This window comes from Lactuca saligna, chromosome 5 (assembly GCF_052625555.1).
Source record: "Lactuca saligna cultivar CGN05327 chromosome 5, ASM5262555v1, whole genome shotgun sequence".
NCBI classification, from domain to species: domain Eukaryota; kingdom Viridiplantae; phylum Streptophyta; class Magnoliopsida; order Asterales; family Asteraceae; genus Lactuca; species Lactuca saligna.
Window position 1 is genome coordinate 218,055,499 of NC_136421.1, and position 22,205 is coordinate 218,077,703.

General features: G+C 37.2%; 1 protein-coding gene across 1 annotated transcript; it reads left to right on the top strand.

Annotated features, from left to right (window-relative positions):
- Positions 1–18,373: 18,373 nt before the first annotated feature.
- Positions 18,374–20,685, top strand: LOC145046266 (uncharacterized). Its single transcript, XM_078994562.1, has 7 exons — positions 18,374–18,768; positions 18,835–19,018; positions 19,250–19,377; positions 19,434–19,474; positions 19,538–19,740; positions 19,798–19,873; positions 20,351–20,685. Exons 1-7 carry the CDS (start codon positions 18,374–18,376, stop codon positions 20,683–20,685), a joined length of 1,362 nt encoding a protein of 453 aa, XP_078850688.1.
- The last annotated feature ends 1,520 nt before the right edge of the window (positions 20,686–22,205 follow it).

Below are 22,205 nucleotides of genomic sequence, written 5' to 3' on the forward strand. Positions count from 1 at the left end.
TGAATTGGGAGAATAGGTGTTTATTTCTTGGTTCTTTGTTCAACTTTTTTTTGGTTTCACGAATTGAATTATGGTTTTTCGAATCGTAGTTGGATTAAATTGCATTGTTTTGGATGATTTTTATAGTTTGGTTTCTTTTCAATTAGAAAAATGCTATTAAAAGATATCCACAACTTTTTTTTATTTTAATATTATTTATGTTTTGCTACTCATTGATAATTTAATTTAATATTATATGAAGGTGGTATTTGACAAAATATATATGTATGTGTGTAAACGAATGTTTAGACAACAAATATGACGTTAACATGCAAATCAATATTTTTTTTTTTCAATTTCAACTATGTATGTAATAATGTTGCTAAAATAAATAAGGATAAAATTGTAATGTTGTTATTTAGCTTTCTTTTCTTTACTTTTCCTTCGAACTCAGGAACACATTTTTGAAAAAAACTTCCTTTCCTTTCCTTCGCACTCGGGAACACGAAAAAGTTAATCACTTCCTTCCCCTCCCTTTCTTTTCTCTCCATATTTTACTTCCATTTCTTTTCTTTCGTTTAATGAAACTTAATTAGACTCGGGAACAAGGTGTAAAGAAAACCCACGGTGAAGTCTCCTGCCTCAGCGTGAGGGGGAGATATATTGTAGGGTTTTAAACTAAATTCCTAATTCAAAGGGATATTAAATGTTTTCAATATCTACTAAAAATAAAATGGTTCAAGTTTACTATTATACCCCTTAAATAATTTATTAATTATTTAATATTTCTTAAAAAATGTTTGACTCACATTTATGCATATAATAACATGATAAATACATTAAACACCTGAACCTATCTCTCTATATATATGCATGTTAACTTAATATATTTTTATTTAGGTTTGATTTGCAGAACTCTTACAACGAAGAACGTAGAAGAAAAAGAAGTAACAAAGTAAATGTGTTGTAATGACCTGGAATCAAATCGACCGTTCTAAAATTTTTTATTTGCTTTGCATCTTCTTTTGCTTAAAGATTTTGACTTATCTTTTCTTATTATTCTTTTTGGTTTTATTTGATCATTCTCTTTACCTTGTGTATTAGATCTGTTTTTTATAGATGTCATACATCAAGTAAATACATCAACACAAAGCAACCATGAAGTATTTATTGTTGTTTGTTATAGAAAAACGATTTGTTGATGCCATGCATCTATTAGTAACTTTTGCTTTATTACTATACCGAACAAAGCTCCTCAGTTGATCTTTAACTTCTGGTTCTTTATGATATAAGTGTATTTGTTGTAATTTTTTTTTTTTTTTTTTTTTTTGTACGTTATGGGTTTATATGATCCGTTTGTTATAATTAATTTTTTCCATTTCTTTCAATTTTTGTTGTAATATAATGTTATTGTATTCAGAGGGTTTTTAGTTTTTGAATATCGAGGAGCTTTTTATTTGATTGTTTTATAATATGAATAAAATGAAAGTTGTTTCTGAGTTTTGCGTATGTTTTTCTAAAAATAATATGGAAGGAGCTTTACTATGGTTAATTATGGAGTTAGAAATGTAAATTGCAATAGTAAATAAGAAAAAAGAATTATAAATGAAAAAGAAAGTCTTAACTGGTTCATACTCAACAAAAGTTATAAACTTGGAAGGAATTGATAGAGAACATGGTAGTGCTAACTTAATTTAATAAAAACGGATAATGTAATAAACTTACAATTTCAAAACAAAAGTATGTTATAAAGTGGAATTACAAGCTCAAAACTAAAGCAAATAGTCTATATCATCATATTTTCAAATATTCAAAGGGAACTGATTCGTACACAATATTTTTTTCTCCGTACACAACAATTTTTGTTTTAAAATGTTGTATTGTACAACTCTATAATACATAAATTGTTGTGTATGACAAAAAACAGTTGTGTACGAATCACTTCTCATATTCAAAACAAACAACGTTATCTATACCATTTAATGATCTCCGTTTCCTTTGTATGTGTTAATCTTATATTGTAACATAGTTTTTACTTATCTAGACAATGCCGATATTTATAAAAATATTAAGTTCATTAATAATAATTAGACATTTGCCATCGAAGACATAGGGCAGTTATTACACATTCTATATTTTGTTTTTATTATATTAAATATAAGAATACAAAAACTGTATTTATTGTTATATCTATTATGTAATTTATATTTATTGTTAACTTCTATATTATATTATTTATTGGTAAAATATAAATAATATTACAAATGTATATGATAACTATTTTTTCTATTTAACTATTATTTTCTTTATTTATAACACATAAAAATAAGATAGTTCACCAAAACATTCCAAGAAGTTCAATACTTATATATAGAACACAGACGGTGAACACCACCCTTGATCCTTTCTTTTACCGGTGGTGTATTGTTGGAATGCTGATGATGGAAACTCAGCGGTGGTAAAAATCAAATTTATGTGGGTTTTACTGGTGGTAAACAAAAACCCCACATCCTACCTGTTTTTAAAAGTTGCAAAATTTGCAAAATATATACCTGACCATCGGTGAAAACGGTACGATACCGTTTAGTCTAGTAACAATAATATTGATACAAAATTTTAAAATTAGTGTCGAAAAATGAGAAAATAAAAAAATTGAAATGATACATATGAGTTGATTACCTACAACTTATACCTACGGAAGAGAATGGATAATAGGAGCTATGGTTTTTAATAATTAAGAAAAGTAAGTAGTTGTCCATTTTTTGCATCCAAAAGTAAATAAAAAAAAGCTCTCACTAATAATGGTTATATACATTTTAAAATTCAAAATTCAGAAATAAAATTCCAATTTCCAAAACACGTGTTTAAAATTCGATATTTAAAAAAATGGTATTTTTATCTAAACTATCTAAAAATAACAAACATAAAAAAGTAAAATTTAATATAATTAAAATAAAACAAATGACATGTGGCCAATAGTAAATGTTTTGAAGAAATATGTATCTCACCTAAATTTTGAGGTTTCAAGTTTGATTTTGTATTATTCAACATTAGCAGAAAGAAAACTAATTGCCAAAACTCTAAACATTAAGCGTTATCCGAAGCTATGTTTCGATTTTGTCGCTGCGTTTCTATGATTGTTACTCACGCCATATACACAAACAATATCCTACAAAAACGATGTGATCAAGCCTAAATTCAAAACCGAAAACTGAAACGCAAGACGCAAAACCCTAAAAAGAAACTATTAGCTAAAATATAATTACAGATATGTATACCTATTATAACCGAACGAAACTATTCGCATGTTACAACAAGTTATCTCCCGCCCGTCAATCCACGTGAATGGAAACATCCATATTGTAAATATCATAAAACTCATAAGACTTGCAAGTATTTTACTAAGATTTGTTAATTGATATTTACGTTTCCTATTGGTTTTAGTAAAATTAAAAATGAAAACATTAATACCTTAAAATTTAGAAGAAACTATTCATCGAAAAAAATTATTCACCGTCATTTGAAATAAAACTAAGCAACAAAAATAAATTAATTGTCGAAGTAAAAATTACACTCCACCCCCGACCGATGTCCGTTGCAACGTGCGGGTATTTTACTAATATATATATATATATATATATATATATATATATATATATATATATATATATATATATATATATATATATATATATATATATATATATATATATATATATATATGTGTGTGTGTGTGAGAATTTGTATTAAGATTGACCAAATATAATTATGAACATACACAACATGAGTCTCATTGCCAATATCATATCTTTCCATTCACAATCTTTTCAACCTTGTGAATATGTATCAAAAACCTCTAGAATTTTTTTTTTTTTTTTTTTTGATGAATTCACCCATTATTATTAGATTTATGGAAATAACTCTTCAAATAGTAAAGTAATTTTTGTTTATAACAAGCAAGAAACCGGTACATATTTCATTGAAAACACAAGCTAACATGTTTAAATTGATTCTTGTATATTCTTTAGCAATACAATCTCATATTTCACACATAGGTAAAGGTTTTATCTATTTAAAAAAATGTGTTTTGTATTATATATTGTTGATTGTTGATGTATTTTTACAAAGACAATATTTTTTTTTCAATACATGAAGCCGATACAAATTGCTTTCGGTTGCATTCCGTTGCAGAGTCAATAAACTAAACATTGACTTTAATAGGTGTTGAGAAAAGTAATGTTTGAATCAAACTTAAACATTAATCTTTGTTATGCACAGGGTAGAAATGGTATTATATGTATTTTTGTATGGGTGTGTTTTGTAAAGTGCAGGAGGAAACGGGTTTATACGCGGGTTGTAGATCGGGTTATGGATATATTCATGAAGTTATGACCCGGGTATATATTCTAGCTGAACCGATTAGTTGATTCATTCTTTCAAGATGTTTTATGAGTTCACCTACTTTTCTCTCGTTCACTGTAACAGATTAGGGTTTGTTCATAAGGTTACTTTGTTCTTAGATCACATAGATTCTCCAGTTCATATGAGTGTGAGTGGTTTATGTTGTAAGGTTTCTTTTGTAATCTGTTGATGTATAAACCATCTGTTTCATGATTAAATGAAATGATGAAGTTAGGAATTGTTGAGTTGATTAGATTTTTAGATGGTATCAGAGCCTAAGGCTTCATTCTACTTCGTATAACGCTCAACGAGTTTTGTTCATCACCTGATTGTCAGGTATTTTCTTCTCTTTTTACGTTTCTTGTTTGTTGAATCTACTTGTTTTTTCGATCTAAGTATTCCTCTGAACGCTATCGTTCTTTTGAGGAGACATAAATTGTTAATGTTAGATCTGTTTTTTGGATTGTTCCTATAAAGTTAAATCGAAGATATTACTTGTTTTGTTTTCTTTAGTTCCTGGTATTGCGAATCGTGTTTGTATGATTGCAGGTTTCTCTTGTGGGTCATCATCGGTGTCACACCCCCAAACCAAGGATGGCGGAAACGTCCGGGGGTGGAGGACTTCATGTATAGTATCATAACCACAATTTCAATAGTAATTTAAGCAAACACAACCAACATATATATAATTGAAAAAGTTACATCACTTGTATGAATTACATGTTTCAAAATCAATTACAATATGTTGACAAAATATGAAAAGTTTGACGCCTTAACGTCCCATCCTCAAAAGCACTTGATAACCTGATTAGTGTTTTCCTGTGAATACAAGTTGTTTGAAAAGTGTCAACACAAAGGTTGGTGAGTTCATAAGCTTTTATTAATAAACTTAGTAGAAGTCTTTCACATGTAAATGTCGCGTTTGTTTCAGAAAAATCCGATATTTTCCTTGAAATCCGAAAAATGTAGCCTTATAACCAAAGACTAGAATGTATGAGAAATCATCGTTTCTTAGTAGAAATGTTGTGAGTTTAAAATGATATGGAAAGTAAATTTCTTTTATCAACCTAAAACCTACTTCGGTTTTATGAAACCCCGTAAACTTTATGAATTGTTATCTCCCTAAGTGAGTCGCTATAATCATACTGTGACTATGTGAACCTGCCACAACGTTTCTCAGGCGTCGCGAAAATGAAATGACATTTGTCACCCGTAGACCTGCAGGTCCCACTGTAGCTAGCAGCGAGGTGTGGGGTGTCAAACCCAATATAGATCTATATACAAGTTTCACGTTCTCCCTCAAGGAGATTCTGATTATAACTACCAGGAATTATATCCCGCACTCGGACGTACGGGGAGAGAGAGAGTCTCACAACATAGGTTAACAAGTTTACGTGAAATGTGTGTGAATATAAATCTTTCTTGTATGAATGTACCCTTTTTGTATGAGTGCGTTGAGTGATGTATCATAAACTATACCTATTATAGTTTATCTAAAATGTATGTAATATGTATGAATTCTTTTATGGAAATGTATTAGTGTTATGAATTTATCAAACTATACTTTTTATAGTTAAATAATACGTGTTCTAAATGAATGAATAATATTTAATATAAATGACTTAGTTTCAGTTCATAATGATAAACTAACAAGGAAACACATTCAAATATTAGAACTTCTGATTATACACTTTGCTCAACATAATACAAAGTGTTATGATATTTACATGCTGTTGGCTAACTTTAGCCATTCTGCCCTGTTTTTGGAAAAATCATAGAAAAATCATACGAAGTCGAAAACTAGATCCGTAAATTCTGAGAGTTCACAAAATGTGTCTAGTTTACTCATAATTTTTATCACGATTTTTAATGACCTCCAACTTGGATGAAAAAGTCCAAAATCACAGACTGGTCCGGATTGTTGTTTGAAATGATAGGCAGTTTTGTAAAAATCACCATAAATTGTAGAAAAATCGTATGGAGATGTGCAAGTAGCCATTTTAAAGCTAAAAACTTGAACTATTTGCACCTTGTACAGTTTTGAAAACAAAAATGTTTAAGATGCCCAAAACAGTCCGTGAACGGAGTTGAACTTTTCTGATGAAGGCTGTTAGAAAAATTTAGTTATGTTCTTAGTGTTTTAACTTGTATTTCCCCCTGAAAACTTGAGAAAACATGAAAATGTAGGGGTATGAACTCACCTTAAGTGATTTCAGTAGATTATTGTTGAAGAATGGAAGTTTTTAATTCAAGAACACTTGGAGATGCCTTGAAGGTTTTCGAGAATCTAACATTATAGTTAGGGAGTTTGTGTAAGCAATCAAAGACTTGAGTAGAATGAAGTGAAATAATAATAGGGAGGATGAATTTTTACTTACTAAGTGTGGAAGAACACTTGAAATCAGCCTTGGATCTCGAAAATTTGTGTAGAAGAGTTTGAGAGAAAAGTGGTGTTTGTTACTTAGTGGAATGAGAGAAATGAGAGAAAATGAGGAGTGTGGTTGTTTGTTCCAGCTCAAAAACGTGGGAGTGAGTGAAATTTGAGTGTAAGGGAACATTGAAGTGACATAGGTAAGGTGGGGAGGTATGGCTGGTCATAGAGTGGGTGTGGGGTGGTTGCTTGTGTCATAAGTTAAGGCAAAGTCAACACTCCACCTTAAATAAATCCCCCATTAGATCTTTATTATTTAGATAATGATTTTCATAAAAGTATGTTTAAATTATGAATATTTAGAGTTTATTATGTTAAAATATAATTTCTGGAGAAAATCCCGCTTTAAAATCACGAAAAACGGGCTTAAAATGTTAAAAATATCAAAAATGGGCTAAAAGTGACATTTTCCCGAAGTCTGGCCGAGGTTCGGCCTTCTGGTGCTGAACCGAGAGGGAGGGAGGCAGAAACCGAGAGGGGAGAAGAGAGAGGGAAGGAACCGAGAGGGGGAAGGAGAGAACAGAGGGGGCGCGAAGAGACAGAGAGGAGAGAAGGCAGAGACCGAGAGGAGCAGAGCGCGAGCAGAGCAGAGACCGAGCGACACCGAGCAGAGACCGAGAGGAGCAGAGCAGAGACCGAGAGGAGGCAGAGACCGAGGCTCGGTCTCGCATGCCTCATCCACCAGAGGCTCGGTTCTGGTCCCTAAGAGGCCTCTCATTCCGGTTTCGGTTCCTAAAGCCTATTTTTCTCGTTTTCGCCCCGTTTTAAGCTGTTTTTGACCCGGTTAAGGTCCGGAATGATCCGAATGATTCTAAAAAGTTACGGGAACTATTTGAGGGAGATTTGGGAGAGATTTCTCATACTTGGAGAGATTTGGGAGAGATTTGACATTCTTGGAGAGATTTCTCATACAAAGCGATATTTGAGAGAGGTTTCACATACTTGGAGAGATTTGGGAGAGATTTGACATTCTTTGAGAGATTTCTCATACAGAGAGATACTTGAGAGAGATTTCACATACTTGGAGAGATTTGGGAGAGATTTGACATTCTTGGAGAGATTTCTCATACAGAGAGATACTTGAGAGATATTTCACATACTTGGAGAGATTTGGGAGAGATCTGACATTCTTGGAGAGATTTCTCATACAGAGAGATATTTGAGAGAGATTTCAAGTGTGGCATTTGTGAGTGTTTGGCTCCGTAATGCGAGTCTCTTGAGCCCCGTAAAGTCATGATTAAGGATCCCACACACTCCTAATGAGTATGCAACATGGTTTTCATCAGTTTAGTTCATTGATTAGTACTAGGGCTTAGGAAATTTTTAACACAAGACTTTTCTCAAGTGATGTTTTCCCATTAATATAGCAAGTTATACAGTATGAACATAACACAAACCCTAATACACAAGGTTTAATAGAGTTGACCGGCTTGACTTGATGACTTGACTTGACTCAAGATTGACGATTGTCACATCATCCCCCCGTTAGAGGGAAGTTCGTCCCGAAATTTAAATTCGGCTGGGACTTCAAGGGTTTGGGAAAAGATGTGGATACTTTTGCTTCATTTGATCTTCACGTTCCCAGGTAAACTTAGGCCCTCGTTTCGCGTTCCAACGAACCTTCACTATGGGAATGCGACTTTGTTTTGTTCTCTTGATCTCTCGATCCATGATCTCGACGGGTTCCTCCACAAAGTGGAGATTTTCATTAACTTCGATTTCTTCGAGTGGTATTACGAGTGTCTCGTCAGACAGACACTTCTTTAAGTTGGACACGTGGAAGGTAGGGTGTACATTACTAAGTTCTTGTGGTAGTCGGAGTTTGTACGCCACAGGACCAATCCTAGCAAGGATTTCGAACGGACCGATGTACCTTGGGTTTAGTTTCCCCCGTTTACCGAAACGTATCATCCCCTTCCAGGGGGAAACTATTAGTAGTACCCGGTCTCCGACCTGGAATTCTAAAGGTTTGCGTCGCTTATCCGCGTAACTCTTTTGTCGATCACGAGACGCTTTTAGTCTTTCCCGAATTTGAATGATATTTTCTGTGGTTTCCCTTATGATTTCAGGCCCAGTAAGGGTGCTATCAGGGACTTTCCCTCTGGCTAGCTGAGTATCTCCAACTTCGGCCCAACACAGTGGTGATCTACACTTGCGACCGTAGAGAGCTTCGAATGGAGCGACTCCAATGCTAGTGTGATAACTGTTATTATAAGAGAATTCGATAAGCGGTAGATGGGTATCCCATGCCTTACCAAAATCTATCACACAGGCTCTCAGCGTGTCTTCCAACGTCTGGATGGTTCTCTCGCTTTGTCCGTCCGTTTGTGGATGGTAGGCCGTACTCATGTCTAGCCTAGTTCCCAGAGACTTCTGTAGGGACTGCCAGAAACGCGAGGTGAATCTACTATCTCGATCAGAGATAATGGATGTTGGTACACCATGTAGTCGCACGATCTCTTTAATGTACGTCCTGGTTAACTTCTCCATCTTGTCTGTTTCCTTTATTGGCAGGAAGTGCGCGGACTTGGTCAATCTGTCCACAACCACCCATATGGTATCCATTCCACCTGATGTCTTAGGCAGTTTGGTTACGAAGTCCATGGTTATTCGCTCCCACTTCCACTCGGGTATATCCGGTTGTTGAAGTAGTCCTGATGGCTTCTGATATTCCACCTTGACCTTGGCGCAAGTGAGGCACTTGCTCACATAAGTAGCAATTTCAGCCTTCATGTTTGGCCACCAATATAACCTTTTGAGGTCTAGATACATCTTATCTGACCCCGGGTGAATGGAGTATCGAGTCTAGTGGGCCTCGTTCATTACAACGTCTCGGTACCCACCGAACTTCGGTGTCCAGATTCGATTCATGAGATAACGAGTTCCATCCCCTTTGACTTCCAAGTTCTTGTCCATCCCCCTTAGTGCTTCGCTTGCCACGTTTTCTGGTTTCAAGGCTTCTAATTGGGCATCCTTGATCTGGGTGGCCAGTTGGGAGTGGATGGTCATGGCTAGGGATTTTACTCGGCGACCCGAGTATTCCTTCCTGCTTAAGGCATCGGCTACTACATTAGCCTTGCCCGGGTGGTAGCGAATTTCACATTCGTAGTCATTCAGTAATTCCACCCATCTTCTTTGGCGCATGTTAAGTTCTTTCTGATTGAGAATGTGCTGAAGACTTTTGTGATCAGTGAAGATGGTGCACTTGGTGCCGTAGAGGTAGTGCCTCCAGATCTTCAGGGCGAACACCACCGCTCCCAGTTCAAGGTCGTGGGTTGTGTAATTAACTTCATGTGTCTTCAGTTGCCTTGATGCATAAGCGATGACTCTTCCCCTTTGCATGAGCACACAGCCGAGGCCTTGATTTGAAGCATCGCAATACACCACAAAATCATCAGTTCCTTCTGGAAGAGACAAGACTGGTGCGCTGCATAGGGCTTGCTTTAGTGTCTGGAAGGCGGCTTCTTGTTTATCTTCCCATTCGAACACCACACCTTTCTGAGTCAAGGTGGTGAGAGGCTTAGCGATCTTGGAGAAGTTTTGTATGAATCTTCGATAGTAGCCTGCGAGTCCCAAAAACTGTCGGATTTCTGTTGGCGTTGTAGGTGTTGACCAATCTTCGATTGCTTTGATCTTCGAGGGGTCCACATGTATTCCTTCCTTGCTTACTACGTGGCCAAGGAATCCTACTTCTCAGAGCCAAAATTCACACTTTGAGAATTTAGCGTAAAGCTTCTCGGTCCTTAAAACCTCCAGAACTAGTCGTAGGTGTTGTCTGTGTTCTTCTTCGCTCCTCGAATAGACCAAGATATCATCGATGAATACGATGAAAAATTTATCCAAGAAGGGTCGACACACTCGATTCATCAAATCCATGAACACCGCAGGCGCGTTAGTTAACCCGAATGGCATCACTACAAACTCATAGTGCCCATAGCGAGTTCTGAATGCCGTCTTGGGGATATCCTCTTCTTGAACTCGCAGTTGATGATAGCCCGACCTCAGGTCGATTTTTGAAAAGTAGCTGGCTCCTTGGAGCTGGTCGAAGAGGTCATCGATTCGAGGTAGGGGATAACGGTTCTTGATAGTGAGTTTGTTTAGTTCTCGATAGTCTATGCACATGCGAAAAGACCCATCCTTCTTCTTTACAAATAAGACTGGTGCTCCCCAGGGCGAGAAGCTTGGCCTGATGAATCCTTTGCTCAATAGTTCATTCAACTGGCTGGATAGTTCTTGCATTTCTGCCGGTGCTAAGCGATATGGAGCCCTGGCGACGGGGGTAGCTCCTGGGATTAAGTCGATCCGAAATTCGACTTGTCGTGCGAGTGGTACACCAGGCAGATCGTCTGGGAAAACATCAGGGAAGTTGCATACTTCTGGAATTTCTTTGATGTCCTTCACCTCCTGTTTCTTGTCTACGATGTGGGCTAAGAAATCATGGTATTGCTTTCGGAGGTACTTTTGGGTTTTAACACAAGAGATGATTTGTAGGTTCGCACTAGGTTTATTGCCATAAACGGTGAGAACGTTGCCATTCGGCAGATTGAGGCGGACGGCCCTTTCGTAACATAGAATGTCGGCACGATGAAGGCTTAACCAATCCATACCAATGATTATATCGAAGCTTTTTATGGTGACCGGCATAAGGTCAATTTTGAACAAGTGGTTGTCTAGAGTGAGAGTACACCCTATGTAAATATCATTAGCGCGCTCAACCTTTCCATTTGCCATTTCTACGATGTAAGAATCTTCTAGTGGTTGAGAATTTTACTTAAGTATATGTTTGAATTGATGACTTATGAAACTTCTTTCTGCCCCACTATCGAAAAGTACGCATGCATAAGAGTTATTGAGGAGGAACGTACCAGTAACCACAGAGGGATCCTTGACTGCTTCTCCCTGCCCTAAAGTTAGGACTCTCCCTACACCCCCAGCATTAGGGGCTCGTGCCTTGGGGCAGTTCCTCCTGAAGTGTCCCGTTTCACCACATCCATAGCAGGCTTGGCTTGCTCCAGTGATGGCGGTCGTAGCGACTTGTGTGGCGGGTTGGATAGTCGTTCTACAGAATCGTGTAGTGTGCCCCTTTTTGTTACAGTTATTGCAGTGTAACTCTCGACAAGCACCGTTATGGTGGTAGTTACACTTGTTGCATTTGGGAAGAGTTCCTGTATACTGTTTCGGTGGCGCTGGAGCGACAGCAGTAGTGGCGGCGCGAACAGCAACAATCTGTTGCTTTTTGGCGGGGTCCTGAATTGGTTGTTTCTTTTTATTGCCCCAGAACTTCCTCTTGTTGTTCCATCCTTTTGTTTGGTCGGTGGTGGTTATCACGGTACCACGGCTAGCCCTGTGATCTATGAGTTGTTGTGCCAATTCCTTGGCACTCTCAAAGGTAGCGGGTTGAGGCCAATACACTATCTTGAATCTGGGATGACAACCCCCAAAGATATCGTTCCACCTTCTTCTCTTCTGGAGTGACCATTGTTGGACAAAGGAGTGCTAGGTCGTTGAAACGGGCAGTATAAGTTTCAAGATCAGTGCCTGACATTCTAAGGTTCCAAAGTTCTTCTTCAAGTTTTTGTATTTCACCCCTCGGGCAGTATTCCTTTAACATTAGGGCTTTCAAATCCTCCCAGCTGATTGCGTTAGCTACTTCAGGAGTAAGTGACTTAACTCGGCCATTCCACCAAGTAAGTGCTTTTCCAGTGAAAGTGAATGCCGCATACTTGACCTTGCTCGCTTCGGGACAAGCGCAGATTTCAAAAACTGCCTCGGTCCTTTCAAACCATTGCACCAGTGTGATAACGCCCCCGCTTCCATTGAAAGGATCGGGTTTGCCATTCGTGAAGTCTTTGTAAGAGCACTCCCTCGTACGCCCCGTGCTGTCCCCATGAATGGAATTGGTAGCTCCGGATCCAGAACCGCCAGAACCATTGGTTCCCATTTGCGACATTGCTGCCGCCACGGCTGCCGTTACTGCAGCCTGGAACATTGCAGGATCAAACTGCGGAGGTGGTGGTGGAGGCGGCACTGGGTTGTTGGAAGGCCTTGGTCTTTTCCTTGGTGGCATGGTTCTGTCATAAAAAAATGACTAGTCGGTAAGACTTCAATAGTGATAACGAGTCGAGTGTTACTGGTTTCATCCCTCTTGTATTTTATCATAACTTTATTATTCGTAAACTGTTTGTGTGATCAGGTTATGATGTATAGTGCCAAACATTCAATAAATAAAACACGTGCCAAATTTCATTGATAGCTTTTAGTACATAACGTTTAGAGGGAAAAGTTTGACCTCATAAGGGTCTACATTACATCGTTACAAAAGGTAGTTTTTGGCATTACAAAAGCCCTTTGAATAGTGTAATCACATAGTCGCAGGGTCGACCTACATACAAGGAGTAGCACCAACGCGTACTCATAAAATTCTACTACCAAGACGGGAGAATAGCAACGAGTTCTAATCACTGCGACCCTTCTTTGACGGAGGCTGCGATGATGTCGATGCGCCTTGTAGTTCCGCCAATTTGCGTTCGGCTGCAACCATTCTCTCTTCGAGTGCCATGTATCTTTCCCGATACTCTCTTGTTTCTGCTTGAGCCGCGAGAAGGTCTTGAATGAGTTGGTCTCGGTGGTGGGAGTCTCGTTCCAGGTCTCTGGTGCGATCCGTAGTAGACTGTACAATGGCACTTAACTCCCGGACCTGATCGGTCGTTGTCCTACCACGATCATCCATACTTGCCATTCGTTGTATTGTGACGGGGAGAGCCCTGTCAGCCGGTCCACCATGAGTGAGATCATAGTAACCTCGTTGGTAGCCATATGGTGACCGTTGGCGTTGTTGTCGGCTCCATCTTTCGATCGTTGTTACCCAAGGGGGTTCAGGTCCGTTGTATCCAAAACGGTGCGCGGGTACCCTCGCGATGTAGGGAGGGTTGAATACTTCTGGTGGTTCCTCCGCTTCGTTCCCAAACATGACTATCTCATCACCTTCCTCTTCTTCCTTTTCATCTTCCTCTTCTTCTTGGTCGTCTTCCTCTTCTTCTTCTTGTTCGTCTTCCTCCTCGGGCTCCTCCTCGGGATCCTCCTCGGGATCCTCTTCGGGATCCTCCTCGGGATCCTCTTCGGGATTCTCCTCGGGCTCGTCTTCGATCCATCCCGCGTTTCCCTGATTGGGAAAGTAGGGGTCCCCGGGTATGTGAAATCCTGCCATGTCGTCTGCACGAGAAACGGGGTTAAGAAGCACGTATCGGAAAATAATAATTTGGCGCTATAGAAACGTACAAATACTCCTATAGTATTTTTAAATGTTTATATTTGGTTCTTAGCGTGTTCTTTATGGAGTGTAATTAGGTTTTCAGATTTGTCGCTCATTACGACTATTCCTTAGTGTGCGTAAGTTACTTCTTGGACGGATATAGTTGATCAGGCTATATCCTTCCCAGAACTGATTACACATGCTAAGGCGTATTAATAATGTTCGACTCCTCCTCTTTCAATTTATGTTCTCCTAAGTTATGACACCATGCTAGTATAGAATGCATGCAAGTATACTTTAAAACAAGAAATTATTTGTTTTCTAAAAGTACAACTCGTTAAATCACTTTAAGAATCAGAGACTTTTAGTCCCAAATGTGTTTATAGTTTGTATATCTTATGTGGTTTGACATACTTAATTCACTATAAACCGTGCTCTGATACCAATCTGTCACACCCCCAAACCAAGGATGGCGGAAACGTCCGGGGGTGGAGGACTTCATGTATAGTATCATAACCACAATTTCAATAGTAATTTAAGCAAACACAACCAACATATATATAATTGAAAAAGTTACATCACTTGTATGAATTACATGTTTCAAAATCAATTACAATATGTTGACAAAATATGAAAAGTTTGACGCCTTAACGTCCCATCCTCAAAAGCACTTGATAACCTGATTAGTGTTTTCCTGTGAATACAAGTTGTTTGAAAAGTGTCAACACAAAGGTTGGTGAGTTCATAAGCTTTTATTAATAAACTTAGTAGAAGTCTTTCACATGTAAATGTCGCGTTTGTTTCAGAAAAATCCGATATTTTCCTTGAAATCCGAAAAATGTAGCCTTATAACCAAAGACTAGAATGTATGAGAAATCATCGTTTCTTAGTAGAAATGTTGTGAGTTTAAAATGATATGGAAAGTAAATTTCTTTTATCAACCTAAAACCTACTTCGGTTTTATGAAACCCCGTAAACTTTATGAATTGTTATCTCCCTAAGTGAGTCGCTATAATCATACTGTGACTATGTGAACCTGCCACAACGTTTCTCAGGCGTCGCGAAAATGAAATGACATTTGTCACCCGTAGACCTGCAGGTCCCACTGTAGCTAGCAGCGAGGTGTGGGGTGTCAAACCCAATATAGATCTATATACAAGTTTCACGTTCTCCCTCAAGGAGATTCTGATTATAACTACCAGGAATTATATCCCGCACTCGGACGTACGGGGAGAGAGAGAGTCTCACAACATAGGTTAACAAGTTTACGTGAAATGTGTGTGAATATAAATCTTTCTTGTATGAATGTACCCTTTTTGTATGAGTGCGTTGAGTGATGTATCATAAACTATACCTATTATAGTTTATCTAAAATGTATGTAATATGTATGAATTCTTTTATGGAAATGTATTAGTGTTATGAATTTATCAAACTATACTTTTTATAGTTAAATAATACGTGTTCTAAATGAATGAATAATATTTAATATAAATGACTTAGTTTCAGTTCATAATGATAAACTAACAAGGAAACACATTCAAATATTAGAACTTCTGATTATACACTTTGCTCAACATAATACAAAGTGTTATGATATTTACATGCTGTTGGCTAACTTTAGCCATTCTGCCCTGTTTTTGGAAAAATCATAGAAAAATCATACGAAGTCGAAAACTAGATCCGTAAATTCTGAGAGTTCACAAAATGTGTCTAGTTTACTCATAATTTTTATCACGATTTTTAATGACCTCCAACTTGGATGAAAAAGTCCAAAATCACAGACTGGTCCGGATTGTTGTTTGAAATGATAGGCAGTTTTGTAAAAATCACCATAAATTGTAGAAAAATCGTATGGAGATGTGCAAGTATCCATTTTAAAGCTAAAAACTTGAACTATTTGCACCTTGTACAGTTTTGAAAACAAAAATGTTTAAGATGCCCAAAACAGTCCGTGAACGGAGTTGAACTTTTCTGATGAAGGCTGTTAGAAAAATTTAGTTATGTTCTTAGTGTTTTAACTTGTATTTCCCCCTGAAAACTTGAGAAAACATGAAAATGTAGGGGTATGAACTCACCTTAAGTGATTTCAGTAGATGATTGTTGAAGAATGGAAGTGTTTAATTCAAGAACACTTGGAGATGCCTTGAAGGTTTTCGAGAATCTAACATTATAGTTAGGGAGTTTGTGTAAGCAATCAAAGACTTGAGTAGAATGAAGTGAAATAATAATAGGGAGGATGAATTTTTACTTACTAAGTGTGGAAGAACACTTGAAATCAGCCTTGGATCTCGAAAATTTGTGTAGAAGAGTTTGAGAGAAAAGTGGTGTTTGTTACTTAGTGGAATGAGAGAAATGAGAGAAAATGAGGAGTGTGGTTGTTTGTTCCAGCTCAAAAACGTGGGAGTGAGTGAAATTTGAGTGTAAGGGAACATTGAAGTGACATAGGTAAGGTGGGGAGGTATGGCTGGTCATAGAGTGGGTGTGGGGTAGTTGCTTGTGTCATAAGTTAAGGCAAAGTCAACACTCCACCTTAAATAAATCCCCCATTAGATCTTTATTATTTAGATAATGATTTTCATAAAAGTATGTTTAAATTATGAATATTTAGAGTTTATTATGTTAAAATATAATTTCTGGAGAAAATCCCGCTTTAAAATCACGAAAAACGGGCTTAAAATGTTAAAAATATCAAAAATGGGCTAAAAGTGACATTTTCCCGAAGTCTGGCCGAGGTTCGGCCTTCTGGTGCTGAACCGAGAGGGAGGGAGGCAGAAACCGAGAGGGGAGAAGAGAGAGGGAAGGAACCGAGAGGGGAAGGAGAAAACAAAGGGGGCGCAAAGAGACAGAGAGGAGAGAAGGCAGAGACCGAGAGGAGCAGAGCGCGAGCAGAGCAGAGACCGAGCGACACCGAGCAGAGACCGAGAGGAGCAGAGCGCGAGCAGAGCAGAGACCGAGCGACACCGAGCAGAGACCGAGAGGAGCAGAGCGCGAGCAGAGCAGAGACCGAGAGGAGGCAGAGACCGAGGCTCGGTCTCGCATGCCTCATCCACCAGAGGCTCGGTTCTGGTCCCTAAGAGGCCTCTCATTCCGGTTTCGGTTCCTAAAGCCTATTTTTCTCGTTTTCGCCCCGTTTTAAGCCGTTTTTGACCCGGTTAAGGTCCGGAATGACCCGAATGATTCTAAAAAGTTACGGGAACTATTTGAGGGAGATTTGGGAGAGATTTCTCATACTTAGAGAGATTTGGGAGAGATTTGACATTCTTGGAGAGATTTCTCATACAAAGCGATATTTGAGAGTGGTTTCACATACTTGGAGAGATTTGGGAGAGATTTGACATTCTTTGAGAGATTTCTCATACAGAGAGATACTTGAGAGAGATTTCACATACTTGGAGAGATTTGGGAGAGATTTGACATTCTTGGAGAGATTTCTCATACAGAGAGATACTTGAGAGATATTTCACATACTTGGAGAGATTTGGGAGAGATCTGACATTCTTCGAGAGATTTCTCATACAGAGAGATATTTGAGAGAGATTTCAAGTGTGGCATTTGTGAGTGTTTGGCTCCGTAATGCGAGTCTCTTGAGCCCCGTAAAGTCATGATTAAGGATCCCACACACTCCTAATGAGTATGCAACATGGTTTTCATCAGTTTAGTTCATTGATTAGTACTAGGGCTTAGGAAATTTTTAACACAAGACTTTTCTCAAGTGATGTTTTCCCATTAATATAGCAAGTTATACAGTATGAACATAACACAAACCCTAATACACAAGGTTTAATAGAGTTGACTGGCTTGACTTGATGACTTGACTTGACTCAAGATTGACGATTGTCACAATCGGTTGATAAGAATCTTATCGTCCTATGGATTGTCATCGGTGAAAACCCTATTCGACTTGAGGATCATCGTCGATAAAAAACCCTAATCGATTAATCTTCTTATCTTAAATAACTCTCTAGGGGTCGGATTTTATCACCAATAAACCCTAGTAGGGAACGGATAAGGAGAGTCAATTCCTCTTCTGTTAGCTTCAATCACTGTGAGAACGTTTCTTGTTCCTTTTTGGTATCTCTTTTTTTTTTATATCTGTTCTGGGAGATCCTGGTGTCTTGTGTACACAAGTTACTTTTCATGTTCATTTTACTTGGTTAATTCTTTTTGCCTGAATAGTTCTTTTGTACTGATTGTCTTGGGCCCCGATATATGTGGTGACCATCTGGACTAAATATCAATACAAGAAGTGTGGTCTTGTTTAAGTTTTTTGTTTTGTTTTGGTTCTTGGTTTTCTTTTTGTGTGTTCTAAATGGCTGGTGGTTCTAATGATCCACCCGGTGGAAGTGGAAAGGATGATCAAGTTAATTTTGATGATCCTCTTTACATCCATCCTTCTGATAATGCTGTTACATCAATTATTACATCAAAATTAACTGGAAATGAAAATTTTAGACTATGGAGAAGTTCTATTTCTAGAGCACTTCAGGCAAGAAATAAACTAGGGTTTGTAGATGGAACTTTTAAGAAAAGTAAAGTTGATGAGTCCAAACTGTCTAAATGGGAAAGGACTAACGCTGTTGTCTGCTCTTGGCTTTTGTCTTCTATTTCTGATTCCATTTATCAGAGTCAAGCTTATTCAGAAGTTGCAGAAGAAATTTGGGAAAGTCTTTTTGAAACTTATAATAAATCTGATGGATCTGTTGTGTTTAATATTCACTAACAAATTAATTATCTTAAACAAAATGGTGTTTCTTTGTCTGATTACTTCAGTAAGCTTGATTCCTTATGGAAGGAATTTGATGGTCTTACTAGCTTAACTGAGTGTGTTTGTGATGCTTCTATTAAACTTAAAGATCATTCTAATCTTATGAAACTTATGCAGTTCTTATCTGGTTTAGATGATTCTTACAGTCAAGTTAAGAGTCACATTTTGTTAATGGACCCTTTACCAAATGTAAAAATTGCATTCTCTATTGTGTCAAGGGAAGAATCCCTTCAAAGAAATGGATCCTTATCTTCCTTTCAGTCATCTCAGTTTGTGACAAAGTCTCAGTCCACTGCCTTTAATAGCAGATTTAATAACTGATCTAATACTAAAAATAAGGGTTCAACTGTTCAGTGTAAAAATTGTGGTTTTAAAGGATATATTATAGAGAAATGTTATAATTTGATTGGATATCCCAAGGATGTGAAACCAAGAAACGAAAATAATAATCAGAATAATTTTGTGAAAAAATTTTCTGCTAATTCTTCTACTACTTCCTCTGGAAATGGAAGTGCTTCTAATTTTCCTGATTCTAATGGGGATTCTGAGTTTCATCAACTCACCAAATATTAATAGTTCAATTTTTTCAATTGATTGGTGATAGAAATGTTAGTGAAGAGTCTTCTGTCAGTGCCAATATGGCAGGTACTTGCTTATTTCAAGCTTATAACTCTTATGTTAATTCACCTAAATGGATTGTTGACTCAGGAGCTAATCAACACATGATTGCTTCTGAGTCACTTCTTCATGATACTTTGGATGTATCAAAATTAGATTTAGTAGTTAGTCATCTTAATGGCACATCTGCTAAAATTAATAAAATTGGTAATCTAAATTTTTCTGACTCTTTAACCCTGTTTAATGTATTTGTTGTTCCTGATTTCAATGTGAATTTACTGTCTGTCCATAAGGTTTGTAAAGATAGTAATTATGAAGTTGTGTTTAATGAACATAGTTTTAAAATTCAGGGTATACAGTCAAAGGTGATGGTGGGGAATGGTAGAGAGTCTGGAAGTCTCTATTACATAAATAGTGCACCTTCAGGTATTACTTCTAGTCTCTCTAAGTCCTCTTCAGTCTGGTGTGTGTCTAAATTGACTTGGCATCATAGGCTTGGTCACCCTTCTGATCAAGCTTTGGGTGTTTTAAAATTCAAACTTAAAATTGGTAATGAAAATCTTCCTCCATGTGATGTTTGTCATAAAGCTAAATAGACTAGAGAACCTTTTCCTCTTAGTCAACACTCTAATTCTAAACTTGGTGAGTTGATTCATCTAGATGTTTGGGGTCCCTATAGGGTGACAACTGTAGAATAATTCATATATTTTTTAACCATTGTGGATGATTATACTAGGGCTACTTGGGTCTATTTGTTAAGATCAAAAGATGAAGTGTATGATTGTATTGTTGTTTTCTTTAATATTCTTCTTAATCAGTTTTGTGTTAAAATTAAAACTGTTAGATCAGATAATGGGACTGAGTTTTTAAATAATATGATGAAATTTTTAATTGAGTCAAAAGGGATTTTACATAAAACTTCTTGTGTTCATACTCCACAACAAAATGGAGTTGTGGAAAGAAAACACAGACATATCTTAAATGTTGCAAGGTCACTTATGTTTCAGTCAGCTGTTCCACTTAAATATTGGGGAGATGCTGTTCTAACCTCAGTTTTTTTTATCAATAGAACTCCTACTTCTATTTTAAATGGTGCTTCACCTTATGAACTTGTTTATAAAAGTGTTCCAGTCTTTGATAAACTTAGAGTGTTTGGTTGCTTATGTTTTGCCACCAAATTAAATAATTCAGATAAATTCTCTGAAAGAGCCGATAAGTGTATTTTTCTTGGATATTAATCTGATAAAAAAAGTTACAAAGTTGTTAGTCTTGATTCAAATCTTATTTTTGTTTCCAGTGATGTAAAATTTTATGAGTCTGTTGTAACACTTGTGTTTCTGGGCTTGTCATTAATGTTGATATAATAGTTTAGGTTAACCTTTGTAACCCGTTTTGGAAAAATAAAGATGCATTATTTGAGTATTATGTGTTTTGTACTTAGTTATGTGACTTAAATGAATTAAGAATAAAAATAAGCGTTAGAAATGAAATGTTAGATAAGCTCGATATCTATGGACAATGTTGTAGTAGTTGAAATGAGGTTTCCGAATATATAAAGAATGCAGAAATCCGAGTTATAACGAAGAAGTTATGACCTGTCGAAGTTTTGCGACAAAACTGGCAACGCTGAATGATGTAAAAAGAGAAATTTACGTTAGAATAATATTTATCCCAGGTGATCTAAATGAATGTTGTAGAGTTCGTTAAACCAAGAGCGTGCATAAAAAGAACGCCCAAATCTGACTTCGTATGAGGAAGTTATGATTTTTCGAAGTTTTGACTTAGCAGCATGCAACCCGAATACTCGATTCGAGATCGAGTGATTATTGGTAGAAACAATCTAAACGAGAATCGAAGATCTCGTTGATAGTAGTGCATTGGTGAAAAGACAGACGAAAACGGATGTCAGATGAAAAAGTTATGAATTTATAACAGAGTTTTCTTGTCCCGGCCTACTAAACATAAATAATAAAAAGAAAATTCAAAATTAGCCGATTGAGTTTAAACGAAAGTTGTAGAGCGTAGTCTCACCTACGCGTGGATATAAAGAACGTCGAAAACAGAGTTCGTATGAAGAAGATATGAATTTTTGAAGTTTATTAAATAATTAAAATATAAATTTAATTATTAAACCCGATATTATCCGAAGGGGAGTCACCGGAGTTATCCAGGTTACGCCCAACGTACAGCGAAGCATGACGCGCCTCGCACTCGAGTACTTCGGATACGTAAGCAGTGAGAAGATTCCAAGGCGTACGCCTCGCGTAGAGCATTACGCCCAGCGTAGTGCGAGGCCTCATCCTCTATAAAAGGCATGCGAGGGCAGCCGGCTTCTTTTGCCAAATTCTATTCTCTCTCTCTCTCTCTCTCTCTCCCATTTTGCATCGGTTTGCGTGCCAGAAGTATCCCGAAGCCCCGGTATTAATCCCGAGCCTCGAAGAAAGTTTCGAAGCCCCGAAGGTCCCGAGAAGTGAAATTGTCGAGCCGAAGCTCTTCCAGATCTACCGAAGAATACTACTTCTACAAGTCATAGTGTTGTCTGATCATCTTCTGATCAACTGAGTGTGTAGTTACTTTCTTCTAACGCATAATGATGAAGTATTTTATATAAAATACGTGTTATGTGTATATTTTGTTGTTATATGTGTGAGTGTATATTCACTTTCTTCTATCTCTTAGATCTGATTTATTCTCTATGAAATACGTGTTATGTGTGTGTGCCTCATCTGTTATGTGGAATATGTATTGATTGAACATG